The sequence below is a fragment of the Apodemus sylvaticus genome, chromosome 20 (genome assembly GCF_947179515.1).
Source record: "Apodemus sylvaticus chromosome 20, mApoSyl1.1, whole genome shotgun sequence".
Lineage (NCBI taxonomy): Eukaryota > Metazoa > Chordata > Mammalia > Rodentia > Muridae > Apodemus > Apodemus sylvaticus.
This window is the reverse complement of record NC_067491.1, coordinates 27,293,878-27,315,151: the sequence shown is the minus strand read 5'-3', so window position 1 is coordinate 27,315,151 and position 21,274 is coordinate 27,293,878. Positions and strand designations below refer to the sequence as shown.

The window sequence follows — 21,274 nt, the reverse complement described above, 5'->3', positions numbered from 1 at the left end:
GGCATTGATGAGAGTGAAGATTTACAACGTAAAGGGACAGCAAATATCTTCAACAAAATTATGGAAGAAAACTTCCCTAACCTAAAGAGAGAGATGCCCATGAATATACAAGAAGCCTACAGAACTCCAAACAGACTGGACCAAAACAGAAATACCTCCCGTCACATAATAATCAAAACCCCAAATGTACTAAAGATAGAAAGAATACTTAGGGCAGTAAGAGAAAAACACCAATACTCTTCAAACTTTTCCAACAAATAGAAACAGAAGGAACACTACCCAACCCCTTCTTCAAAGCCACTATTACACTGATACCAAAACCACACAAAGATCCAACTAAGAAAGAGGATTTCAGGCCAATTTCCCTTATGAATATCGATGCAAAAATACTAAATAAAATTCTTGCCCACCGTATCCAAGAACACATCAAAACGATCATCCACCATGATCAAGTAGGCTTCATCCCAGGAATGCAGGGATGGTTCAATATAAGGAAATACATAAATGCTATCCACTACATAAACAAACTCAAAGAAAAAGAAACAACATGATCATTTCATTAGATGCTGAAAAAGCATTTGACAAAATTCAGCATCCTTTCATGCTAAAAGTCTTGGAAAGGACAGGAATTAAAGGCCCATTTCTTTTTCTTTTTTTTTTTAATTTTTTTTATTCGATATAATTTATTTACATTTCAAATGATTTCCCCTTTTCTAGCCCCCCACTCCCCGAAAGTCCCGTAAGCCCCCTTCTCTTCCCCTGTCCTCCCACCCACCCCTTCCCAATTCCCCGTTCTGGTTTTGTCGAATACTGCTTCACTGAGTCTTTCCAGAACCAGGGGCCACTCCTCCTTTCTTCTTGTATCTCATTTGATGTGTGGATTATGTTTTGGGTATTCCAGTTTTCTAGGTTAATATCCACTTATTAGTGAGTGCATACCATGATTCACCTTTTGAGTGTGGGTTACCTCACTTAGTATGATGTTCTCTAGCTCCATCCATTTGCCTAAGAATTTCATGAATTCATTGTTTCTAATGGCTGAATAGTACTCCATTGTGTAGATATACCACATTTTTTGCATCCACTCTTCTGTTGAGGGATACCTGGGTTCTTTCCAGCATCTGGCAATTATAAATAGGGCTGCTATGAACATAGTAGAGCATGTATCCTTATTACATGGTGGGGAATCCTCTGGGTATATGCCCAGGAGTGGTATAGCAGGATCTTCTGGAAGTGAGGTGCCCAGTTTTCGGAGGAACCGCCAGATTGCTTTCCAGAGTGGTTGTACTATCTTGCAATCCCACCAGCAGTGGAGAAGTGTTCCTCTTTCTCCACACCCTCTCCAACACCTGCTGTCTCCTGAATTTTTAATCTTAGCCATTCTGACTGGTGTAAGATGAAATCTCAGGGTTGTTTTGATTTGCATTTCCCTAATGACTAATGAAGTTGAGCATTTTAAAGGCCCATTTCTAAACATAGTAAAAGCAATATACAGCAAACCGGTAGCCAACATCAAACTAAATGGAGAGAAACTTGAAGCACTAAACTAATCCCACTAAAATCAGGGACTAGACAAGGCTGCCCCCTCTCTCCATATGTTTTCAATATAGTTCTTGAAGTCCTAGCTAGAGCAATGTGACAACATAATGAGGTCAAAGGGATACAAATTGGAAAGGAAGAATTCAAACTATCACTATTTGCAGATGATATGATAGTATACTTAAGTGACCCTAAAAAGTCTACCAGAGAACTCCTACAGCTGATAAACAACTTCAGCAAAGTGGCTGGCTACAAAATCAACACAAGTAAATCACTAGCCTTTATATATTCAAAGGATAAGCAGACTGAGAAAGAAATTAGGGAAATTACTCCCTTCACAATAGCTACAAACAGCATAAAATATCTTGGGGTGACTCTAACCAAACAAGTGAAAGACCTATATGGCAAGAACTTCAGATCTCTGAAGAAGGAAATTGAAGAAGATCTCAGAAAATGGAAAAATCTTCGATGCTTGTGGATTGGCAGGATTAATAGAGTTAAAATGGCCATCTTGCCAAAGGCAATCTACAAATTCAATGCTATCCCCATAAAAATCCCAACCCAGTTCTTCATAGAGCTAGGAAGAGCAATTCTCAAATTCATATGGAATAACAAAAAACCTAGGATAGCTAAAACTATCCTCAACAGTAAAAGAACTTCAGGGGGATTCAGGATCCCAGACTTTAAACTTTACTACAGAGCAATAGTGATAAAAACTGCATGGTATTGATACAATGTCAGGCATGCAGATCAATGGAATAGGATTGAAGACCCAGAAATGAACCCACACACCTATGGTCACTTGATCTTCCACAAAGGAGCTGAAAGCATCCAGTGGAAACAAGATAGTCTTTTCAACAAATGGTGCTGGTTAAATTGGAGGTCAGCATGCAGAAGAATGTGAATTGATCCATTCTTAGCTCCTTGTACTAAGCTCAACTCCAAATGGATCAAGGACCTCCACATAAAACCTGACACACTGAAACTAATAGAAAAGAAACTGGGGAAGACCCTTGAGGACATGGGCACAGGGGAAAAGGTGAACAGAACACCAATAGCTTAAGCTCTAAGATCAAGAATTGACAAATGGGACCTCATAAAACTACAAAGTTTCTGTAAGGCAAAGGACACTGTCAAAAGGACAAAACGTCAACCAACAGATTGGGAAAGTATCTTCACCTACCCTAAATCCAACAGAGGGCTAATATCTAATATATACAAAGAACTCAAGAAGGTAGAACCCAGAGAACCAAATAACCCCATTAAAAAATTGGGTACAGAGCTAAACAAAGAATTTTCACATGAAGAACTTCAGAGAGCTAAGAAACACCTTAAGAAATGTTCAACATCATTAATCATTAGGGAAATGCAAATCAAAACAACCCTGAGATTTCACCTCACACCAGTCAGAATGGCTAAGGTCAAAAACTCAGGAGACAGCAGGTGTTGGCGAGGATGTGGAGAAAGAGGAACATTCCTTCACTGCTGGTGGGATTGCAAGATGGTGCAACCACTTTGGAAATCAGTCTGGCGGTTCCTCAGAAAACTGGGCATGACACTTCCTGAGGACTCGGTTATACCACTCCTGGGCATATATCCAGAGGATTCTTCAGCATGCAATAAGGACACATGCTCCACTATGTTCGTAGCAGCCCTATTTGTAGTAGCCAGAAGCTGGAAAGAACCCAGGTGTCCTTCAACGGAGGAATGGATACAAAAAATGTGGTATATTTACACAATGGAGTACTATTCAGCCGTTAGAAAAAATGAATTCATGAAATTCTTAGACAAATGGATGGAGCTGGAGAACATCATACTAAGTGAGGTAACCCAGTCTCAAAAGATCAATCATGGTATGCACTCACTGATAAGTGGATATTAGCCTAGAAACTTTGAATACCCAAGACATAATCCACATATTAAATGATGTCCAAAAAGAATGGAGGAGTGGCCCCTGGTTCTGGAAAGACTCAGTGCAAGAGTATAGGGGAATTCCAGAACAGGGAAGCAGGAAGGGGTAGATGGAGGAACAGGGGGAGGGAAGAGGGCTTATGGGACTTGCGGGGAGTGGGGACCCAGAAAAGGGGAAATCATTTGAAATGTAAATAAAAAAATATATCAATAAAAAAAGTTATCAGTGAAGAAAGTTGAGTAGTTGTACAATCATCCCATCTGTACATTTTTTAATATTTTTTGTGAGTCTACAGCTACTTCAAAATATATACTGCAAAGGAAAATAAAGACAGTATAAAATTGTATTGAAACAGTAGTCTTCACCATTTTCATACTTCTTATGATTGTCATCTTAAATTCTAAAATAATATTAAAGTTATGGTTGAATAAAAGGCAGGAATATAAACTTTAGCCAGGATTTTTTTCTGAGTAAAGCAATGTCAATATAAATTAAGTCAAACCTAAGAGATTATATTTATAAAACCTCTCCTCTTTTAATTAAATCCCATGATATTTCCATTCAACCTCCACCTCTCAAAAAAATGACCTTCCACATAGACAGAGTCATAACATATACAGTAACAAAGATAACTGGATTAATTATTGGATATAATTTAAATTACTAAGCCAAATAGAAAAAGAATGTATCCTGCCCCCTTTTTTCCTAGTTTCATCCTGAATCCATATGAGACTAACAGAGGACTCTTTGCTGCATCTTTGCTAACCTTCCACAGGCCACACTCATAAAGGAAATTCTTCCCATTAGCAGGTCAATAATTTGAAGCTTGAATACAGTGCATCCCACTGAATTCTCCATGAGGTCATTCATTATCCAGCTTGTGCTAATCAAGGGCATTATTTCCCTTTGTTTTTTTTTTCTACCTATCTTTTCTCACCCTCCCACTTCTTATCACCTCTACCTAAAAAGGAGAGACTCTGAAAATGACTTGATTCTTTTATCTACTGAAGGGCCCATTAGATGGGAAATAGCCACTGTCCACCAGAATAGAATCCGTTTATACTATTCACACTTCAACAGTCAGAGCAATTCAGACAAGAGCTGGTTATAAAACAAAATGGACTTTATTACCTTTAATTTCACAAGTTAATAACTAGATAGTACCTATCACCTATAATATCCTTGCCTTATTAAATAACTGTTTAGCTGCCTTGTTATAAACAAAATACTTTTTCTCTAATATATCAGATTGTTTTTCACATTTATACTTTGTTTGGACTTTAATCCAGTACCTGGGATAATACCTGGCTCATAAAAGTGCTTGATAAATATTTGATGAATGACTAACTTAAGAAAGGAAGAGTCAACATGAAGAAGGAAATGAATTAAGGGATAAGTACATTTCAGAGCCAAGAAAAATACTTTCATGAATATGTGAAGCCCATAAGTATTACACAAATATAAATACAAATGTGTGTATACAGATATATGTGCACTTGACTTGTTTTTAAAGTCATGACATTTATTTATAATAAATTAAAATTAAATAAAGTAGGATTGCCCAGGTCAAGTATGACACAAAGTGAGCTGATGCACCTTACAGTCTAACAAGTATGTGTTTGCAGCCTAGATCTGCTGTCTATAGGCTAAGAACACCAGCCAGTTAAGCAAATGGCCTGAATTATTTTTTTTAACATTGTCTGGTAATGAAAAATTAAACAATTATAGGACATATTGTTGATATTATAATGTATGCTTTGGATTCTATAGCACTTTAATACACATTCAAAACAACACATACAACAACACTCAAAGCACACACATAAATATATAAAGTCATTGGAAATTCAACTTTTATGTAAGATAGAAGTTCTTATCCTGTGGGTCATTACGCCTTTGGTAGTGAATAATTCTTACATGTGGGTTGGCTAAAGAACATAAAGACACACAGATAATTACATTAAGATTAATAAAAGTAGCAAAATTACAGTTATGAACTGGCAAGGAAAATAATTTTATGCTTGGTGCCACAGCATGAAGAAGAGTCAGAGAATTAGGAAGGCTGAGAACCACTAGTTGAAGAGAATTTTATTAAAGAATTTCATTATAACAGAAAATAAGACCCTTTGAAATAATTAAGTATTTAATAAGAAAACATAATATTCCTTATTATTTTCATTAATTATAAATTTTAAACTAAGCATTTTATAAACAAAGAAAACTCAGATAAAGACTTATCACGTTATACCTAATAAGTCTATAATTACATTTTTGAAATCTAACCTATAATTATAGACTTATAACATAGTAGACATATTTTAAAGATAATGAAATGTTTACCATAGTCATATGGAGATGGTAGAATGAATAATTGAAAAATACAAAATTAAAAATTTTGGTTGTTTTAAAATCAAGTTTTTATATATGTTATTAAGGTTTGTTTCTCTAACTATAAGAAAATTCACAATATACAGTAATTTCAAACCTGTTCCAAAAAATATAAAACTAATATTTTTAATTATTTTTCTTTTGTGATCTTTTGTTTTTATGACAGTGCCTCACACTATAACACAGGGTGGTCTTAAACTTGTGGATATCCTCCTGCCTCAACCTCTGTAGTGCTAAGATTAAGTATGTGAGCCATTAGAAAATTTTAAATCATTCAGGATTTTTCTACATTATTGTGATCTAATAAAATAAAGTCAACAAAGCTCTAAACACTTTTTTTCTAAATTCTTTGTTTACATTCCAAATGCTTTCCCCTTTCCCAGTTACCCCCTCCCCATATGTCCCATAAGCCCTCTTCTCTCCACCCATTCTCCAATCACCTCCCTCCTTTTTCTCTGTCCTGGTACTCCCCTACAATGCTGGATCAAGACTTTCCAGGATCAAGGCCCTCTCCTTACTTCTTCATGGGAGTCATTTGATATGCTAATTGTCTCTTGATTATTCAGAGCTTCTGGGCTAATTAATATCCACTTATCAGTGATTGCATTGCATGTGTATTATTTTGTGATTGGGTTAACTCACTTAGGATGATATTTTCCAGTTCCAACCATTTGCCTACAAATTTCATGAATTCATTGTTTTTAATTGCAGAGTAGTATTCCATTGTGTAAATATAGCACATTTTCTGTATCCATTCCTCCATTGAGGGACATCTGGGTTCTTTCCAGTTTCTGGCTATTATAAATAAGGCTGCTATGAGCATAGTGGAGCATGTGTCATTATTGCATGCTGGGGAATCCTCTGGGTATATGCCCAGGAGAGGTAGAGCAGGGTCCTCCGGAATGTCTAGCTTTCTGAGGAAACACCAGACTGATTTCTATAGTGGTTGTACTATCTTGCAATCCCACCAGCAGTGGAGGAGTATTCCTCCTTCACATCCTCGCCAACACCTGCTGTCTCCTGAGTTTTTAACCTTAGCCATTCTGACTGGTGTGAGGTGAAATCTCAGGGTTGTTTTGATTTGCATTTCCCTAATGACTAATGATGTTGAGCATTTCTTAAGGTGCTTCTCAGCCATCTGAATTTCTTCAGGTGAAAATTCTTTGTTTAGGTCTGTACCCCATTTTTAATAGGGTTATTTGGCTCTCTGGGGTCTAATTTCTTGAGTTCTTTGTATATATTGGATATTAGTCCTCTGTCTGATGTAGGGCTGGCTCCAAGTGGATCAAGGACCTCCACGTAAAACCAGACACACTGAAACTAATAGAAAAGAAACTGGGGAAAACTCTTGAGGACATGGGCACAGGGGAAAAGTTCCTGGACAAAACACCAATAGCTTATGCTCTAAGATCAAGAATTGACAAATGGGACCTCATAAAATTACAAAGTTTCTGTAAGGCAAAGGACATTGTGAAATAAACTCTTAAATTCTTGTACTGTATTATACTACAGTAGTGGTTCTCAACCTCCCTAATGCTGTGACCCTTTAATATATTAATTCTCTTGTCATTGTGACCTTCAACCACAAAATTATTTTGTTGCTGTTCCATAACTGTAATTCTGTTCCTGCTTTGAATCATAATGTAAATATCTGATGTGCAGGATAGCTGATATACAACCCCCAGAGGGCCATAACCCACAGAGACCGACTAAGCTCCAGCCTGCCTTCTTAACTGCATATTTATTTCTTATTCTCTGTAACACAAACAAGAGAGACTGCCTTAGGTACATTCTGGTCTTGATGAACATAAATATCTGTTGATTGTAAAAATACCCTCTACCTTAGAACTCAGCTAGGTAATAAGTAAAAGTAAGCCAATTGACACAGGATAAAGCTTAAACCCATGGAGAGCTGTCATCCTAAGATGCCTTTAGAGAGTAAATCTAGGCTATTTGAAATTCTGGTTGAATGAAAGCTTCAAATACTATTAGCACTATTTGTATTGGAGCTCAGGTATCTGAAGGTAAATATGCATATAAGACATCAAAATCTTATCAACTAAAGTGTGTGTGTGTTTTTGTTTGTGTGTGTGAGAGAGAGAAAGAGAGAGAGAAGAGAGAGAGAAGAGAGAGAGAAGAGAGAGAAGAGAGAGAGAGAGAGAGAGAGAGAGAGAGAGAGAGAGAATCTACCTGGCATTGAACTTTTAAATTATTGGTATGAGAAGAGTGCCAAATGACAGGAGCATATATAGAGCCAATGTCTACAATTAAATAAAGATGCATATAAGCTTTTATTTTGTCTAATTAGCACAAATGATAACAAGATTGGTGTCTTTTTCTTTTTTAGGAAATAACCACTGAAGATGTTAGTTTAAAAATCATTAGTCACACTAGAAGGAAATGAAATGAAGACAGCATGTGAGTCAGCTCTAAGAAAACAAAGGGACAAGCTTAGCAAGGAGCCTGATCAAAACAGGAGCTCAATAATTGCTACTTTTGCTATTGTTTGTTGTTGTAATTATGGTGTGATGATTGTCATGATTGAGAGATAACACATCAGTACAGAAGAAAGGCGTGACTCATTCACAAAATAGAGAATAATTGTATATGCATTTCCCTTTCAATAAATAATGGACTCCAGCAACCTACTTCTCATTTTGGCTCATCTTTAACATATTGAAATAAATCATCTTACCTTTTTTAGATATTTCATCTCCCCAAAACCACCAAAATTTTGATTGAATAAAAGAAAAGTGATAGAGGCTACAACTAGTTCTGAGAGATAGATGAGATATAGATAGATAAATAGAAAGATGGAGATATATGGATGATAGGTAGAGATGGACAGAAATAGATGATAGAGAGAAAGAGAGATAGGGATAGATAGATAGAGAGATAGATAGATAGATGATAAACAGATAGATAGGTGATAGGTAGATGGTAGATAGATATGATTAGTTAGGTAGATAGATATAGATAGACAGACAAATAGAAGATAAATGATAGATAGATAGATAAATGATAGATAGACAGATAGATGTTGATTGATTGATTGTAGATAGGTAGATAGGTAGATAGGAAGATGATGGATAGATACATACATACATACATACATACATACATAGACAGATTGAGAGATAGATAGACAGATAGTATATTGTAGATATATATGATAGGCAGATTATGATGATAGATAGATAGATAGATAGATAGATAGATAGATAGATAGATAGATTGATGATAGATATATAATAGATTGTAGATAGATATGATAGACAGGCAGATGATAGATAGATAGATACATACATAGATAGATAGATACATACATACATACATAGATATATAGATACATAGATACATAGATAATAGATTGTAGATAGATATGATAGGCAGATGATAGATAGATAGATAGATAGATAGATAGATAGATAGATAGATAGATAGATAGTAGATAGATGATGGATAGATGTTTTTGAAGCTAAAAGAAATGATTGTAAGACTCCTGAGAAATATATCTCTGTACTCTACTAAGTATGTCCCTAATCACAGTCTGTCTGGCTTGAGTCTTCCCTCTTGTATATGCAGAAGAGAGCATGGATCAGAGCAAAGAGTTACAGGGGATGGCAAGAAGGGCTACATATAAATGTATTCGAAGGTAAACCAAACCAACAACTTTCATAACTACAAGCATACTACAAGTCCTAACATTTTAATGAGTGCTTACAAGAAAAAAATGTCAAATATTCATACTTAGATGAATTAATTAAGCTATTTTTCACCATCTTCTAAGAAAGCATAGCATTAAAACATACTGCACATGCTGAATAATGTGGTCATTAAAGGTTTTCCTTAAGCCAGAAAGTAGTGGGGAACTTTTAGGATGAAGATTAATAGTGCTTTCTCCTGCTCAGAAAACAATATTGTCAGCTGACTTAAACCTCCCTCCCCACTATTAGGTATGTTGGGCACAGTAAAATAGTTTGTTTTATCAGAGTGTAAATATTGTTACATAGCTAGTATGATATTTATCAAATATTTCTGAGATACAAATCCAGATTTTTTATTACTTTTCCTATACAAATTGTCTTTATATACATAAATAAATTAGTATTATATGTTTTGTAAGAGAACAGATACAAGAAGAAAGAAATACTAAAGTTAATTAAAAATTGTTATAGAAACAATACAGTGTATTTAGAACAAAAATAGGCTAGATTCAAATCTAGGTTTGTCATTTACTTAGGAGTTTTGGACAATGTCAGACCCCTGACAATGACTGTACCTCCATTTCCACACCTAATAAAAGGCAAAAGGCTGTTTTTACATCATATGGTTATAATAATATAAAACAGGTTAAAGCACTCAGCATTGTGCCTTGCGCCTATGTGGCTACAACAAAGATTGGCTGTTCTAATGTCATAACACTATCTGTGTTCATTAAAACACTTCATGACCATCTTATAAATCATTTCCTATTAACCAACCTCTTAACCAACTATAATGAGATGATTTGTATCATAATAAAATTTTCAGAATCTCAGTAGCTTATACAACTATTTGTCTGCCATTCACACTACCACCTTGTGGTTCTGAGTAGATTCCCCAATGCACTGCATTCTATTCAGTGCTGTTAGGCAATCTACACTTATTGAGTCCTGCATGTGTGGTTGGCTACAAGGCTTAAAGTTGTAGCAATGACATGCTTCACACTCAAGCGACAAGTCTTACTCCACTTACTACATTTTCCAAAGCTTATCACACAATCACACTTGTCCGGAGATATCCAACCTCCACTCTGTAGAGTCTAAGGTAGAACACATATGAGAGAGGAAGACACCAAATGTTGAGGTATATCACAGATGAGATTTACAATTTTCCAATGTCATAATTATTTGGGACAAGATAATGTTGAGAGAATAGATCCAGGATTCTAGACCACAAATTCTAAACCACTGAATAACCCTTACTTTTATTTTGTGCTAGCCTCCAAAATTAGGGTATCTGAGAACTCCCCATTGATGTGATTACCTACCTTCATCTGATTTTGATTAAATGGAGAGTGTCAGAAAATTTAGTTTAGCTCTCAATTGAGAATTAAAGGAGAGAGAAGATAGAGAAGATATAAGGTAGCATTAGATAAAATGTTCACTAGTCCTCAGTGTCTATGCATTCACTGGCACAATGTTATTTAGCAAATGATCAATAATACAGATTTTATGTTCCCTTAACAATGAAAAGTGTTATCATTCCATCTTAGTTAACTTTTACAAGTGTCCACATACATCGACAAGAGAGACCGAGGATCTTTTATTTTTCTCTTCTCAATATTCCTCTTAAATATTAGAAATTATATATATATATATACGTATATATATATATATATACAAATTTTACCTCACTGAAACATATACTTAAGATATATCTTAACATATTATATTTGAGAAGTGTTATTATCCTAATAACCAAACCTCAATAGAAGGTATTTCTATTAGCTGGCTTTGTATCCAGTGCGTTCCTTTGCTAATTTAAGTCAGTAAAGCCTGACTACTTGCCTATATCCTACCCCTCTCCAGCATAGTATTAGAAAGCCCTTATGGTTTTGGCTGGTTTTATTTGTGTGTTTGTTTATATTTTTTTCTTTTTGTTCAATTGGATTTTTTTCACACAGAGTTTTTGTACTTTAGTTGTCTTTTTAAAAAGTTATTATCTCTGTCTCTCTCTGTCTCTCTCTCTGTCTCTCTCTGTGTCTCTGTCTCTGTCTCTGTCTTTCTCTGTGTGTGTGTGTGTGTGTGTGTGTGTGTGTGTGTCTGTCTGTCTCTGTCTCTCTCTTTTCCTCTCAATTGACAACACAGGGCTGGAGCAAAGGAAAAGTAAGGTCCCTTGCAGGAGGCACAAAATATTGTTATTAAATTAGTAACTCCTTTTTATCCACCACAACTTACCTCATTCAGCAGCAATGCTAGAAAAGGCAAATATAATTGGTAATCTTGGGATAAGAAGCTCTTGTACTTTGGTTTAGATAAAGGATTTGAGTTCTACACTTGTATGCTCTTCTCACCACTATAATTTACAGAGTTTAGCGCTTAAGTATATTTATTGTAAAGATCCACTGGCCTCCCACACATTCTCCTGCACTGACTCATGACAGGGGAAAGCAATGATCTCTTCTATTAAATGGCTCCTAATTGTTCATGAAAGTGAGTTTAAAAAAAAAAATGAAGCAAGTAACTCTAAACACTGCATATCTCTCTCCCTCTGTCTCTCTCCCTCTCCTCTGTCTCTCTGTCTGTCTCTGTCTGTCTCTGTTCTCTCTCTCTCTCTCTCTCTCTCTCTCTCTCTCTCTCTCTCTCTCTCTCTCTCTCTCTCTCTCTCCCTCTCAATTGACAACACAGGGCTGGAACAAAGGAACAGTAAGGTCCCTTGCAGGAGGGACTAAGAGTTCAGATTTTCTCCTGGGAACACCTGGGAGTTGATCGGTCACGGTTGATTGAATTTCCATTGTTCATTGATTGCACTATTTGCTAGGCGATCTATCCCTGCTTATGTAATTGCAGCATTCCTGTAGTTCGCCTGGTTCTGTCCTGGAGGTTCAGGAGTGTGACAGACTGAGAAAATTAGATACTGCACAGCGCCAAGCTCCTGACCTTCAGAATACAAAATAAGGCCCATCTTTAAAAATTGGTCTTTCTTGATGAGGTTATTTTGAAGGGCATTATTTCTAACAGGTGATTTTTCATGGTGACCATGGGCCTTCTTAAAATATATTTATATTTCTAAAGACCATTCATTTTAAAATTTAAGTACACCTGTACAGGGCACAATGTTATGAATAGAACTGCTTAATTTAAAGCTGGTCAAGAGGAACACATGTCTCACCCTCAGATAAAACTCTCATTTTCAAATTAGAGTTAAAGATAATTTTGACAACATCTGAATATATTATTTTCTTGAATAATGTTGAAAATAAATGTCAAGTTTTCCTAACACACACACATACACACACACACAGACATACACACACCAAGTGAAGTTTAGTCAGTCTGCAATCTGTATATAATTCAGAAAATAGTGCACATGATAAAGATATATAACGGGAAAGGGAAATAAAAATAGGAGCAACATTTTATATAATCTTACATTTAAGACATAACAATAGATGACTGAATGTCCCCAAGACTTTAATGGTAGTCAGAATTGTTTTGGCAAACAGCCAAAGTTCATTAGAGAGAACAAATCACTGTCTAGTAACATATTATTTTCTTTTTGCTTTGCAATAAACTCAAATTCACAGAAAAGTTGCAAGCACAAGAGAGCTTGCTTCCCAAAAACTTTCTGGCACAATGCCCAATGACTCCAGAATAAATTATCTCCTAATCAGTACAAACAAGGGCATTCCCCTGGAGAGGATATAACCATCAAAGTGAGGAAACTCACCCCAACATATGACAACTACAAAAATCCTCAAATCCGTTCACATTCTTTAACTGTCTTAAAAAAAAAAGAGTCAATTAAAACAAACAATATCCAATTCTGGGATACCTATTGTAAGAAGTTCAGGTCTCTTTATTCTCTTTTAATTCACGACAATTTCTCTGTCCAAATTATCCTTGAAATGATTCAAGATTTGGCACCCGGCTTCTGAAACAGTTGCCTAGGTATTTGTAGATGAAGATTCTGGGCTCTGATCCAGGACCACTGCAGTTATTATTACTAACCATCTCTGCCCTCCCCTTCCCTCTTGGGAAGATCAGCTTACACCCCTCCTATGTGCACAACAAATGAACATTCCTAACTCTGTAGCACCCAGGAATACAACAATGGAGAGACATGCAAACCCATCTTGTATAGTTCATGGCTTAGGGGGCATACATTTAAAAAAAATATTTTCCTTTAAAAAAAAAAACCTACTTCCTTATCTTCTGTCAGGATCATAATGGAATGTTTAGCTATCTAGCTCATTAGAATCATTACAGGAAAAAAAAAAAACCCTAAAGATCAGCTAAGTAGCTCTGAATCTCTTCTTCTAGATTTTGCTATCCTGTTTCTTCCAAGAACTTCCAGCACCTAAAAGTACAAAAAAAACAAAGCACAAAATGTCCAGCTTGCAAGATCAATGAGTTCTGAAGCAATGGGTTTCCAAATAAACAAAATTCCTTTCCTTCCTGGTTTCTTCACTCAACCTTGAAACCCACATTGCCCGGAAAGGGGGGAGAAGAAAAAAGATAGCTAGTGAAGAAACTACCTTTCCTTTAGCACAGGAACTTCTATGAACTGTTTTTCTCTCTCTCAGCCCTGCCACTGTCAAATAAATGCAGAGAATTATTCTGCCTGCCAATAGGTCACTACCCTTGGCATGCCTCTTTCCATGGGTATCACCTGATTTAACATCACCAAGTGTTTCTGAGTAAGAATTAAATATCTTCCAATCAGATAGTCTTAAAACAGGTCTAGAGTACTTGACCACTATAAACTTTCCATGTTTTTTTTTAATCATCCCTTCTTTATTCATCATAAAATTAAATGACACTTCTCTGTCTTTTAACACTTTCTTGAACAAGTTTAATCCATTCCCATGACAGCCATTTTTATTTCTGGTACTTCTTCACAAAGTTTAATCCTTACATGTTGCCCTTCCCTCTGCCCTCCCTTCCTGTTCTCCTCCCATCAATGGCTCAGTCCCTCCCTCCCTGCACCTTGATCCCCTTTCTCCCAGTACCTCCTTCAGTGGTTAAAATTATCACCTCTTTTAAACTTTTACTCAAATCTAAAATTCCAGATTAAGCTATTGCATAGTTTTCAGACAATGATCTTTCATTCCCCAATCAATTCTTAAACTTCGATGCTTGACTTGTTTTCCCTTGTGATGATAACTCGTTCACTTCCGAACCTCCTGTTTTCATTCCTCCTGGCTTCACTGGGTCCACCACTTCAGGGTAAGCCTCCTCTGATAGTTCCAAGGTCTGCACTCTACATCTACACAAGAACTATCAAAACATAAGTCAACCATGTCCTAGAATGATTTTATCCCTTGAGCCTTATGCATAACACTACCCTAGATCTTCTTTAGAAAACAGTGTAAATAAATGTGCTTACCATGGTCAAAGCTAATGAGTAGAACAGGCAGAGCATGAGGCCATAGAGGGGGCAGCAGTAATCATGGGGGCTAGAAAATGTTATCATGTAGGACTCTCTCTCTCTCTCTCTCTCTCTCTCTCTCTCTCTCTCTCTCTCTCTCTCTCTCTCTCCCTTCCTCTCCCTCTTCCCCTCCCCTGCACGTTCTCCTCCCCCTGATCCCTCTCCCTCTCTTTATTTCTTAGGGGTCTAGGGTTGTTTATAAGAGAAACCCAGACACAGAGCTCTTTGCAAAGTGTTTAATTTCAGATAAAATAGCCAAATGTTTAAATGATAATCGCAATTTGAAAGACTTACAACGCTGCCACCATCAGCACCACTTCCACCAGCAGCAGCACCTTCAAGGCTCCAGGACCTTAAGGGAAGAACAGTAAGAGCCCAAGGATAGGGAAGAGTGTATGGGAATGCTGTCTTATGAGTGGGGCATGGGCTACCCCACTCTCAAAGTCAATACTGCCCTGTTTGTGTGCCTAGTGTCTGTACAAGACTGAGGCAGCAACCAAACATTCCATCATAGACTTGGAGGGACTGGTTCATGGGACTCTGTCCCACCTGTGAAGTCATGGCATGATGGTTATAGGAAGGCAGAGAAGAAATGGTTATCTCCATAGAGGTAGCCTCTGGAGTAACTTATGCTCCGGTAGATAGCTTCATATGCGTGCCTTGGTTAAATGCAGTGGGTTACAAAGCAAAGTTTGTAAAACAAAACTGAAACTATGAAAGTGGGATAGTGAATTGGTGGGAAGAAATGGAAATTGATATAGTAGGGTAAGAGTAAAGTAAGAGACATCAGAGGGGGGTTTATAATCAGAGGGCATAATGTGCTTATACAATATTGCTAAAGGATAAATTAATAAACACACACAAAAACAAATATATCAACCATCACCTCAGCCAGTCTCAGTTATATGCAGACTTCACCATGATTATGACGCAGAGCTTATGAAGCTGTGAATGTCTGTGCTTGCTGTTACTGCAGACTTTCTGAAGCCATCATGCCTTCAATAAGTAAGTTCCACTAACTCAGGAAAAAATCTAAAAGCAGTGATGCACTGTTAACTATCTTCCAAGGGCCTTAAGACCTTCTTATCCCCAGGGATTTACTGTACTGTTTGACACACAAAACTGTCCAGCTAACTTTCAGAGTTCTGCATAAAGATCTAGAATTCCAAGGCTAGCATTTTTTTTCTTTAAATCCCTCTTGGTATACATTAGCACATAAAAATATCTTCTTTGCTCTCTGCATGGTAGTCACACCCAGCCCTCCCCATTATAGTTTTGTATGATGTCCTTCATGCATCATCTTGAATCCTTTTATTACCTCCTCCGTCATTTTCTCTATAGGGAAGACATAGTGAGTAAGAGATTGGTATCCCTAAAGTCTTCAGAGCCAACTTAAAACTTAGCAGGATTAAAGTATTGTACACTAAAACCAAGCAGGAAATGAACACCTTGCAGTTCTTCAAGCCACACTATTTCCACTAGGGGAATATCAATCTCAATTAAGTAATTTTCTAGTAATCTAATTTAGTCTCTTTCAGTTTATAATAATACGTATTTAGTTTATATACTTTTTTTTAGTTTATAATGCTTTTCAGTTTATAACGATACACATTTGATTCTGATTCAGTATCTGAGAATTTTATTTATTTATTTGCTTACTTATTTATCAAGTGTGGAACACTCCAAGGTGTGTACCTGTAGAAACCAGAAGACAACTTTGCAGAATTGATTCTGTCCTCCCAAGATATGGATTCAAGGGATTGAACTCAGTTTCCCAAATTTGGTGTCAGGTACCCACTGACCCACTGAGACATTGCATCTGTTCCCCCTCCCAGACACTGAGAATCTTAACACTGAACGTTGTTTAAATAAAGGCTGAGATAAAATTGATTTGTGATGCGTTTATAGAAAAGAATCAATTGATAACCCAGAAAGCAAACTACAGTATAAAATAAAAAACTAAATTGCCTAATACTGCAGAAAGGGACAGTGGCATTTCAATTTCAGGGTAGGCTAAAGAATGTATATTCCTCAAAGAAGAAGGACCCAGAACACCATCTATTGTGTTCCAAGATTAAAGATATTAGTAGAATTTCCAGTTGGACCCCTTGTGATTACATTGCTACAATGATCATCTCTCAAATAAAGACATTACTGCCCAGAAAGCAAAGTATCAAGAAGACATGACCATTCTATGGGGAGAGCTGTTTTTGCTTTGTTTGGTTTGTTAGTTTAGTTTTGTTTTGTTTGTTTGTTTGTTTGTTTGTTTTTCAAGTATGAACCACCAGTTTAATGTTGGCCTTCCCTGTTCAGAAATCTCAGAGTATAGAGTTAGAGATGAGTTTCAGCGAGGTTCTTATGTTGCAAGATGAACATACATGGCATCACAAAAACTTATATTCCATGTTTGTATGCCTGTGCGTGTAAGATATTGGAAGACTTTGCACCATGTGTGTTACGCTCTTTGATGGGCCAGCACGTTATGGGAAAAGTCTCATGATTAGCAAAATGATGAGATGGCTTTTACTGAAAGAGAATACACCTGGCTTGAGGTGAATCCACAGAAATCAGAGACTGAGCCAAAGGATGTCAGCCACAACTGGGAACCTGTGGCTCCCTATAGCAACCTCTCTGTTCTGCTTGAAAATGTAGTTGAAGTTACCTCACATCAACTCCTGGTTACTCTCATTTACTATTCAAATAAAGCAACCAAATTCCTCTTGCCTAAGAATGCTGCTATTTCACTATCATCTTTCAAATTATATGCTAGTTTTCTACCCTAGAAGCAGAGATATATAGGAGGTCGGAGAACATTCGCCTTTCTTTGTTTTTGACCTTATTGGTAATCACTAATCAAATAGGAATGCACCCACAAATTACATAACAACATGGTATAATAGCAGTAACTCAAAAGGAAGCCATCCACTGAGTGAAATGGAACATTGCTGTCCCATCTCCACCCACTGCCTCGGCTCAGCTATGACAACCAAATAATTTCAGCAAGGCTGGATCAAACCTCTGAACTTAATGAGGCTGAAAAATTGTATTAGTTATTTTGATCTTCTAGGATGCCATGGAAGAGGTAAGAGAGCTCAACCCTAACAGTACAAAGATGAATAATTCAGGTGCAACATTAGCAAATGCTAGTGATCTACCCTGTGTTGAAATGATTTACATACAAGGACCTTTTTCCAAAAGTTCTTGTTAAAAAGCAGTATGTTACTTGTACAACTTTTAGAAAATTTCAACTAAAAGTTAGAGTTTAAAGAAGCAAAACAGTTCTTTGGAAGGAGCTCCTGAATCCCAAGTCACCTTCTGCCTCACATATTCATTTTTTACTTTCTTTGCTGTTTCTTGGGCCTTCGCTGTCCCACACTGGGCCTGTGGACTCACTTCAGCCTCTCTTCCATCACTGCCATTGCCCAAGACTTATTTCGCTATCTTCAGTTTTCAGTTACCTGGTGACCCCTTGACCTCTTTGTAAAATTGTGTTAGCTTCATTTATTTAGTGTCTCTCTCTCTCTCTCTCTCTCTCTCTCTCTGTGTGTGTGTGTGTGTGTGTGTGTGTGTGTGTGTGTGTGTGTATACACTATGGCATGGATACAAATATCCCTTCCTCCACCCTCTACACACACACACACACACACACACACACACAAAAACTTTTGAAAGTCTATTCTCCTCTTCTACCATGAGAATCAATCCCTAGGACTGAACTTAAGCCATCAATATTGGCATCAAGAGCCTTTACCAACTGAGCTGTCTCACTAGCCCCCAGTGAGCTCTTCCCTGAAATCAGTGCATATCAGTTTTGTGGTAAAGGTGGCCACATAAGACTATCAGAGAACAGTAATTCGTTCTCTGATATACAAAACACTGAGCTTTGAGAACAACCTCGGGTGATAATCTCTGAGGCAATATGAAGGACACTAAAAAAACTTCCTGTTCCTACCATGATGAAATAAAAAGTTAGCTTTTCCTCTAATAACAATTACAGGCTAACCCACAGGGTCACTCAGCCTTATTTCGCTAATCAGCTAATCTTCAAATTAATGACTTGATTTTGAGGGGGGGGGGAAGAAAAAACATGGAGATTAAGTCACTTAACTGTGAGACCAGTAACTAAGAGAGGGAGAACATAAACCAGGCAATGTGTTCCAGAGAGTAAACACTGCTATTCACCCATTACTCTAAACTTCCTGTCTGGGTCCCTGTCAGCACACAAAGGTGAATGGATCAAGTACTACTAAAAAAATAAATTGATTTGTGGAGGAGGTGAATGTATTCACATTTGAAAGAATCACCATGGAAACATCCGCACAAACAAAACCATTAGGGACCAAGGCCTGATGATAGGCCGCAGAGACCCCTCTCAGTTTCACTATAGTCTCTGCTCTGAGAAGGAAGCCATCCACCAAACGTCAAAGGGTATCTTGAGCAATGGAGTGCCCTTATCTGCTAAGAAACTCTTTTTGAAATTTTACAGATAATATCATTTCCTAATAACCAGCAAATGGGAACAATCATATCGTTAAAGAGCTAGGCACCTAGAAATCCGACTTAGTTTTCCAAAACCAGTGCTTCTAACTCTCAGTAGCCTAACAGTATCCACTCCTTATAATATATATATATATATATATATATATAAACAATGTTTGAAAGTATTCATAATTGAAATGTCAAGATGAAAGCTTTCTTTCTACCAAAACTCCTAAGATCACCACCTGTTCTCTCTCAGCCCCTGGGTTATCCTTGGGTTTCCTATGCACAGCCTATGGTACTCCGGGCTATCTGGCACACTGTTTACAATCTTCTTTTTACCACAACTCCATTCTCCCACTTCTCCAGCTAACACAACTACACTGTCAGTTACTTCAGGCTGTCTTCTACCCTCCTAGAACTTTGATAATAAGATCACTTCAAAAAAAAAATCACTTCAGCTTTGAAAGGATGGGGTCTAATCCTTCCAGAGCTTGCTCCGTTACCTTTCGCTTCAGCCCTTCCCCCTCCCCACAGCAGGCAAGTCCATAATTCCCTAGTCTATTGCATACTCTGTATTTGTTTACACAATATCTCCTCTTCCAGTCAGCAGAGTCCAAGCGCGGCCAGCCTTTGTTTCTGTAAGCCTTTGTTTTGGTCACACAACATCCCCACTGCCAAGCAGGGCCTCTGCAAGTAAATCTCTGTGTGAAACTGGGATCACCCTAGATAACCAAGAACTTCAAAAGCAGAATGTAGGACAGCAATGAGAATGAAACCAACAAATAATAGAAATGGCTGAAAGCATCCTACGTTTTGATTTTCTTTTCTTCTTAAAACTTTAGAAGCCTAAAGTTTTAGATTCTTGGTCCCAGAATGCCCAGCCTTGGCATATAAGAAGTGAGGAGATATACTAAGACATCACTCACCAACTAGTGGAAGGCGGGTATCTGCTCTCTAGCGTTTTGGTCCAGGGCTTGTACCAACTGATCTGCTCAGCAGCTTTACCCCAGAATCTCTCTGGGTCTGCCACAGAGGCGGCAAAGTGGGTCTTGTACTCGCCACCACTGCCGGTGGTCAGAGCCCTGCAGCCCCTGCCCCCGAACCCGGTCACTAAAGCCCTTCGGGCCACACCGGCTCCTCTTATTGAAGGAGATCCTGACAGAGGTGCCCCAAGCGTCCCGGCGCCTGTTACTTTGCGACATTGCAACCAGGATGGCTTCATACTTTCTCTCTGTCCCTAGCTGCAGGCCGAGCAGTTTGCTGTCCCAACAGCTGTGACACTGCCCGCGTCTGGGAGCCTGCAGGAGGCGGGGCTAATCAGGAGGTGAGCCCTTAGCCCTGAAGTTTGGAAGTCAAACTGAAGTCCGCAATAAAAACCGACCTGGAGCCAGGAAGAAAGCAACAGGCTGGAACGGAGGCCTGGGGAAAGGGGCAGGAGCCTAAAGCGGCTGAATTGCATCACCCCTAAATTCAACTCTTGCACGCATTTCTAGCACATGACAGTCACTTGTCATTTGCCAGAGTATTCATATTCACTGGACTTAGATACGCACAAGGACGCCTAGAACAAGGCCAAAGGGCCTAATGACTTATTTAAAATAAAGTGTGTATCTCTGTCCTAAAGCAAAAGCATGTAACTTCGGACATTACAGTGAGGCTCTGGGATATTATTTTCGTTGACTCATTTATTTCTTGGTTTAAAATTCAACACAAATCCTAGTTACTAAAATCACAACCAGGGCATCCTTTGTTCCAGGATTTCTTGGCAGCCTAGGGGAGGCACAGAAGGAGGGTTACCTCGCAGGGTTGGGGGAGTGT

General features: G+C 37.8%; 1 protein-coding gene across 1 annotated transcript in view; it reads right to left on the bottom strand.

Moving 5' to 3' along the window:
* The window catches only part of Acss3 (acyl-CoA synthetase short chain family member 3), a 209,998-nt gene extending 189,254 nt beyond the window's left edge, over window positions 1-20,744 (bottom strand). The window contains exon 1 of the mRNA XM_052165757.1: window positions 20,383-20,744. Within this exon, the coding sequence (XP_052021717.1) occupies window positions 20,383-20,678 (296 nt within the window). The 5' untranslated portion in view covers window positions 20,679-20,744. The remainder of the gene's footprint in view (window positions 1-20,382) is intronic.
* Between the last annotated feature and the right edge of the window lie 530 nt (window positions 20,745-21,274).